General features: G+C 55.4%; 2 protein-coding genes across 2 annotated transcripts; both read left to right on the top strand.

Moving 5' to 3' along the window:
- Positions 1 to 545: 545 nt before the first annotated feature.
- On the top strand, positions 546 to 1,607 carry JKF63_01844 (uncharacterized protein; the record flags this gene model as incomplete). The annotated part of the gene is made up of 1 exon (XM_067897889.1): positions 546 to 1,607. The coding sequence occupies one exon, from the start codon at positions 546 to 548 to the stop codon at positions 1,605 to 1,607; it is 1,062 nt and encodes a 353-aa protein (XP_067754046.1).
- A 2,676-nt stretch (positions 1,608 to 4,283) lies between these two features.
- On the top strand, positions 4,284 to 6,167 carry JKF63_01845 (uncharacterized protein; the record flags this gene model as incomplete). Its single annotated transcript, XM_067897890.1, has 1 exon — positions 4,284 to 6,167. One exon carries the CDS (start codon positions 4,284 to 4,286, stop codon positions 6,165 to 6,167), a length of 1,884 nt encoding a protein of 627 aa, XP_067754047.1.
- Positions 6,168 to 6,769: the final 602 nt, after the last annotated feature.

The following is a 6,769-nucleotide window of genomic DNA, read 5'->3' on the forward strand; positions in this document are numbered from 1 at the left end:
GCGCCTCTGTTGTCTTTTCCACGCTTTTTTTTTTATTGCCGCGTCTCGTCTTTTTTTTCCCACTTTCCCTTAAAAAATTACTTTTTTTTTCCATTAGCTCTGGAGTAGAGACATACATTCACGGGATAGATATGCATTTTAGTTCACCAGATTCAATTTACATTATCCTTATTAGTATTTGCGTGTGCGTGTGTGTGTGGTTTATTTCCGTTTATTTTGATTTTGATTATGACTGTTATTTTCTCTTTCTCTTCTCCTCCTGTCTTCTCCCTCTCTGGCCTCAGTTTTTATTTTTTGCGGGCCATCAAAGCCGCGCCAGGATTTTTCCTTGTCTTTCACTGTGAGTCTTTTTTTTTGTCCTTCTGCGCCTCCGAGTTGGCGTTACACAGGTTTAGAGAACCGAGACACAGATTCTAGTCATGCTGAGCTTCGATCCGAATTACGCCAAGTCCTAACAAGCAGCCCCGCTTTTCGCGCAGCGGCGACGCAGCAACAACGAAAACCTGTCCGATGCGTCTCTTTAGTTTTTTGCATATTGCACAGCAATGCTCAAGCGGTCTTCACCACCAGCTCCTCTGCGAGTCCCTTCTCAGCGAACACGCAACAAATTAGTTACTGCTGTTGAGCAACGGAAGAACAGTCTGCAATCCTTGGGGCTGGTTGGTGCAGCCATAGACACCCCTTCAGCTGGTCCATCGGCCCCAGCGTTCCATCTCAAGCGTGTTCCTGGTGGACTGGCATCGCCTAAGCGTGCAGGGGCTCGGAATGCTGCACGTCATCTTGGGCCCGGCTCACCTGGCTACACCCCGGATAAGCAGACTCGTGGCGCACGCAAGCCATGGCCGCACCCGCCGTCTGGTAAGGTGCGGCCCAATAGTGTTGAGGGTCCACGCCAGAGTGCTCGTTTTTCACGGCCCCGGCAGCTCTCCGCCAATGCCGTGGTCCGTGCAGAGCTGTCGCATCAATGCCCAAAAGCACCTGAGGTGGCGCCGATGCCCACAGATGAGGTGACCGACGAAGACCTACTTCTTTTGTGTGGCGTTCAACCTGGGACATCCAAGGCGCTCTGGTATAGCACGATGCGTGCTCAGTTGGCGGCTCGCGCGCTGGCCATAGCAGCGGAAGAGAACGACCCTAGAGTTGCAGGAAGGCTGAGGAACGAGGTGAGGTCATCGTCTCCGATGTCGCGATCCCCAGTGCACCAATGCGACGCTGTCTGTGCGCCGCTTGCCTTGCCCAGTGCCCTCTTTGAATTATCAGAGCCACCTGACTCGAATACCTCCTGGAATGCACGCCCTGCAGCTACGGCAAGACCTGCTGCCCAACCTCTAGACGAGTCGCCACCCACAACATCCGGCAGTGATGATGCGGAGGAGGGGGGGAAAAATGAGGAGGAGGGGGGCCATTCCAACTGTGTCAGCGGCCGCTCCACTCGCTTTGGCCCAGAGAAAAGCGCAGATGCCAGTGCGAGGCCAGGTGGTCCCCCTATTGCGTCTCGTACCCCTTTTCTCAAGAGGCTTCGAATTCATCCAGAAACACTACAAAAAATGCGCGTGACGGTGCTCTCTCTCTCCAGGGAGGACTCAGTTGCTTCTGAGTCCCGATAACGCTCTCTCTCGGTACATAAAACAAAATTACCTGTCACTCAATTGTGCTCCTCTCTGACGTTTCTAACCGCCTCGCGGCTGGTGCCTTGGGGCCTGGAGGCCGACCCTGTGATGATGGCAAGAGCATGCAGCCTGCCCTCCGGCTTGGTTGTGGGCTCGCGGTGGCGGCGGACAAATGTGGGCCGAGGCCGTGCCGCAGAGACCCGGGGCCGTGATTGCGTTGGTAGCTGCGCACCACGCAGTGTGAGGATGACTTGACAGGTCTGTTGGGACTGTGAGCTCGTTGCGCGCCTCCCTCTCCCCCCCCATCTACCTTCTCCACCTTACCGCGTTGTGCACCTCCTCGTGTGTGGGACGTGCGGGTTGAGACGAGAGCGGAGCGCTCGCGCTGCCACCGACTCATGGCAGCAGACGCGAGAGGCGCGGCGAGACCCCCCCGAACCCCACCATCGAGCGCTCTGGCTCTGCAGTGTGGAAAGCGCCGACACCATTCTGCGGAATGGGGCGACCTCAGGCGGCTGAGGGGCAAGCGCGGCATACGAGGGAGGGGAGGGGAGAAGAAGAGGGTGTAGAGTTTGAGAGGGCCCCGACCCTAGACCGGCCGACTGGGGGGGGGCGCCCCCTTGAGCACACCCGGCACACATCCAGGCCACCCTCTGCCACGCGCGCGGCATGCAATGCACGCCAGTCTTTGTGGCGCCCGTCACAGACCGCGCGTAGCCGGTGGGCGAGCAGGCGGCGGCTGGGGTGAAGGGAGCCGGCTAGACGTAAATCACCCGGGCATTGGCCGCGGTGCAGCGGAGGCTGTTTACCAGTTCTCCGTGTATGTAGTAAGCGGCACATGCACGTCATGTATATTTCTGTATTGGTTGAGGTTAGGCAGGAGGCACGAGGGGGTAAAGAAGCTTTGACGTGAGCTCTCTGTCTACTTGGGATTTTCTTCTAGGTGTTTTTCTTTTTGGGGCTGCTGCCCTGCGGGGGTTCACATTTCTGAGGATGGGGTGGGGAAAGCACGAAGGGCGGTTTGCTGGCGTCATCTGTCTATTACGCAGATGATTGGCCCATGTCTTGTTTATTCACTCCGACTCTGTCAAAATGAACGGAGAGACCGCGGTAACGCAATAAAATTGTAATTGTACGTTGCATAGTTCTGTGGTGAACACGCTCAACAGTTTTTTTCATTTTTATGATCGCGTATGTGTCCGTGATACTGTTCGTTGTTCGCTGTGTCGCTCATATCCCTCTTTCTCCGCGCACCATTTGCTGCTCTTCAGTTTTGTTAGCTTTTCTCTCACGATTTCGTTTACGGTTCGGGAATTCCGAAGCAGATTTCTGTTTTTTTTTCCATGGAGTTCGTTGCGTGTACCGGTTGCGCTTACTTTTTTTTTGTCGGTTGTGGCAAGTAGTCGTTTTTCGATTCTCCTAAATACAGTGGGCGTGCATTGTGGTGCTCCTCGTGTGTCTGCTCCGACTCGTTTATATATGAATGTTTGTATATATACATGCATATATCCATGAATATATCCCGTGGGCGCTTGATCAGGCGTAGTTCCATGAGGAGGCTTACCCCCCAGGGCATCTAATCGTTTCGTCGAGGAGGGGGGGGGCCACTGCTCTCTCTGTGAAACACGTGCGAGGTCACACTATCACTCTGTCAACGCCAATCCACACCGGGTTGGGCGCGCGGGCTCAAGCCTTCACAACGTAGGGAAGTCTGTGCGAATCATGGCGATGGGTGTGGGCAGTCTGGTCCTCGATTACGCTGGCTCGGATCAAGCTGTGGCCGTGGAGGGGGTTGTATCATCCATATGGTGGTTGGCGTGACGCGACCGCGCCCCACCTGGCCCCCCCAGCGCCGGCTTGATGTGAGGCCTGAGTCATCTCGGGGGATGCGCGGTGTTTCCACCAGCATACTGCGAGTGACTGTAAGCCGATCTGCGAAGCGGGTGCGGTGGGTAGGGAAGGGTTGGAGACCGGGACCGTGCTCCATTGGCCTGGCCCAGAGTTGCCGGAGCACGTGCCCAAGGCCGCTTCACCCCCGCGTGATGGCCCTGCCAGAGATTGGCGGTAAAGTTCTATCCCACGTGTGGAATAGCAGGATAGACGCGTAGTTTATTTTTTTCTATTATTATGCACGCGTTTGTATCTTCCATCTGCGCTTCGACGGCTCTTTTATTACTTCTCCGAGACACTAGGGGGTTTTGGCGCATTGACGAAGCTTTCGAGCATTTTGCAAACATAATTGGGAATGTAATGCCGTACTTTGAATATCCTTCTCCTCTTTCCATCCCCACTCTTGATCAAACCTCCCCTTCCCCCCCTCCCCCCCTTGCGTCCTCGTGTGGATGCCATCTCCGGTGCACTTTTTTTTCCGAGGACGAAATGAGTGACACACAGAGAGGGGGGCGGCTTATCCAAAAAACATACAAAACACAACACCCCTTCCCCCCCCCCCCCAAAAAAAAAACTGTGAAAAGAGGGTGGAGGCCAGGGTTGTGTCTGCGCGCGCGCGCGCCCGCTCGCTCATCTACGACTCCAATAGAGGGGTTTACTGCAGCCACTAGTGACTAGTTGCGTCGAGGCTTTCAGGGCGTAGTATCAGCCTCAATATAGAGAGAGTGCCGGAAAGGGGCAGTGCAGCAGTGAAGAACGCTCCTTGTCTGCTGCAGTTGCAAGATGCCTCATTTGGACCGTGCTGGTGTCCTCTACTACCTGTATGACCCAAAGCTGGTGCCCCCGGCGCGAAACAAGTACACGTGTGTTATTTCGGAGCTCTTGGCCGGGTACTATGATCCATCATACATCAACAACATCGATATTACGGACGTGTTGCGCGGCGGTACGGCTGAGGCGGTTGAGCTCTGTGAAGATGCCAAAAAAGTCCTTTCGAAGGAGCCCATTGTGCTGGACCTATGGGTGAGCGACGCAGATGAGTATGTCTTCGTGGGCGACGTCCACGGCCAATACAATGACCTGCTCCAAAGTGTGTTGTCTGTTCAGTTGGCCAGGTCTTCGCCGGTCTCCCGGCAGGGCCACTTGGAATCTGCCCAGCGGATGAAGGGCATCGATGATGAGGGCAGCGGTGGATCTAGTGGCGTACCCCACAAAAGTCCTCGCAGAACGCGCTCGTCACCCTCGGTGTTTCTGTCCTCCTGCACTACAGCTGTGTGGCGTCGTGACAACGGCAACGGACTCGCGCCTGGCAGTGGGAAGAGTGTCCGTTTTTTGTTTCTTGGCGACTACGTCGACCGCGGCCCGCGGGGGCTGGAGGTTATTGTGCTCCTCCTGGCCCTCAAGATTGAGTACCCGGAGCACATTTTCCTTTTGCGCGGAAATCACGAGGAGGCTCAGACCAACCGCCTCTACGGGTTCTTCAACGAATGCCGCGCGAAGTTTTCGATGGCACTGCACACTAGCGAGGTCATGTCTTCTTTACAACTGGGCTGCACCAGCACCCTTGCTTCCCTTATTCAGCGCTTGCCAATTAACGTTGATCACGAGGCGGCGATGACGGAGTGCCCGTGCCCTCATCATTGCTCTTTGCCTCTCGAGGGGATGTGTGCCTCTGTCCAGGATTGGCCATGTGGCAGGTGTCGGGGGAATGACGGCGGCGGCGAAGTGCATCCCTCCTTGATCGACACCGATCTGGATGCGTGGGTGTCGTTCAACGCGGTGTTTTGCTGGCTCCCGTTAGCGGCCGTCGTGCACTGCCGCGCAGGGTCGTTCTTCTGTACGCATGGGGGGCTAAGCCCGACCCTGCAGCGCATCGAGCAGCTGCACCATATAAGGCGCGAAACCTACGGCACTGAGCGGTGCGAAATGCTCACGCCACCGCTGAGCAGTAACTGCAGCATAACGAGTAGTCCAGAGCAGTCACCGCGTGACGCCTACGGCATTCCCGCCTCAAAGCGGGAGCCGAACAAAATTGTCGATGGGCTCCTTTGGTCCGATCCATCCGACCACGAGACTGGGTGTAGCGTAAACTTGCGTGGGAGCGGTTACTCTTTCGGCGCAGACGTCACCCGTCGGTTTCTCGACACCAACTACGGCTATGCCGCCCCCGGGCCTTCCTTGAAGCAGTCGAGAGTGGACGAGGACGACGAGGAAGATGGTCACTCGTTTTTTGGACCGGCACCCGGCGAGGATGCTCAGTACAGCGAGTCACACCGCATGCAGTTCGTTATGCGCGCCCACCAGTGCGTCAAGGCCGGGTTTCAGTGGAGCCAGGATGGGTTGGTCGTGACTCTGTTCTCCGCCCCAAACTACTGTAGCATGGGTGACAACAAAGGCGCCATCGCTATTCTCCGGGGTGCCGCGCAGGTGCCGTGTAGCGCGGTTCAGCTCGAGTTCATTGTATATGACAGCTTCAAGTGTGCGTTGTCTACTGTTGGGCCGCAGATGACCCTCGCAAAGTGTGGGATCAAGAAAGGTGGAGCCAACTTGGCGGCCGATGGTGGAGCACCATCGCGCAGCCCGGTAACTCCTCTGCGTGACCGGAACATCGTGAACAATCCCATTTTGGAAAAGTACTTCGGTAAAATAACGCGCCCGGAAAGCTGAGGTGCCCTGAATGGAGCATATATCGCTTACATGTTTGCGCGTGTGTATGTTAGTGTGGGTGTCCGCACACCATTTCACTGGTCTCAAGTCCCTTGTCTCTGTGCGGCATGGCCGACTCAACAGAGCTGGATAATATCCCGTGTATACCCCCCCCCCTCCCCCTCCCCCTTCACCACTGTGGTGACTGACTGCGCGACACACAACGTGTGTGATCTTTTTTTCTTTGGTGGGTGCGTGCGTCTCAACACGCCAAGTCGTGTGACGCGGTACGCGTCACTCGAACGAAAAAAAGATTGTTTTAATTGTGGTGTAACCCTGTTCCCCGTTTCTTTTTTTTTTTGCGTACTTGTCGTACTTTTGCTAAGCGTTGGCGTAATGCAGAGGTTGCGTAGTTGGTCCATCTATATCGTTGATGCTCACTTTTTCTTCACTAAAGTTTTGACCTGTGTTACCTCCCTTTTTTTTTCTCCCACTTTTTCTTCACCTGCTTCCAAATTCGGTTCTATGTAAGGAGCTTTCTCGCATTGCATCTTACAGCTCCCCCCCACCCCTTTCCTCTCTCTTTCTTTCTCCACTTGACACACAAAAAAGAGTTTCTTCCT

Source organism: Porcisia hertigi, chromosome 34 (genome assembly GCF_017918235.1).
Source record: "Porcisia hertigi strain C119 chromosome 34, whole genome shotgun sequence".
NCBI classification, from domain to species: Eukaryota; Euglenozoa; class Kinetoplastea; order Trypanosomatida; family Trypanosomatidae; genus Porcisia; species Porcisia hertigi.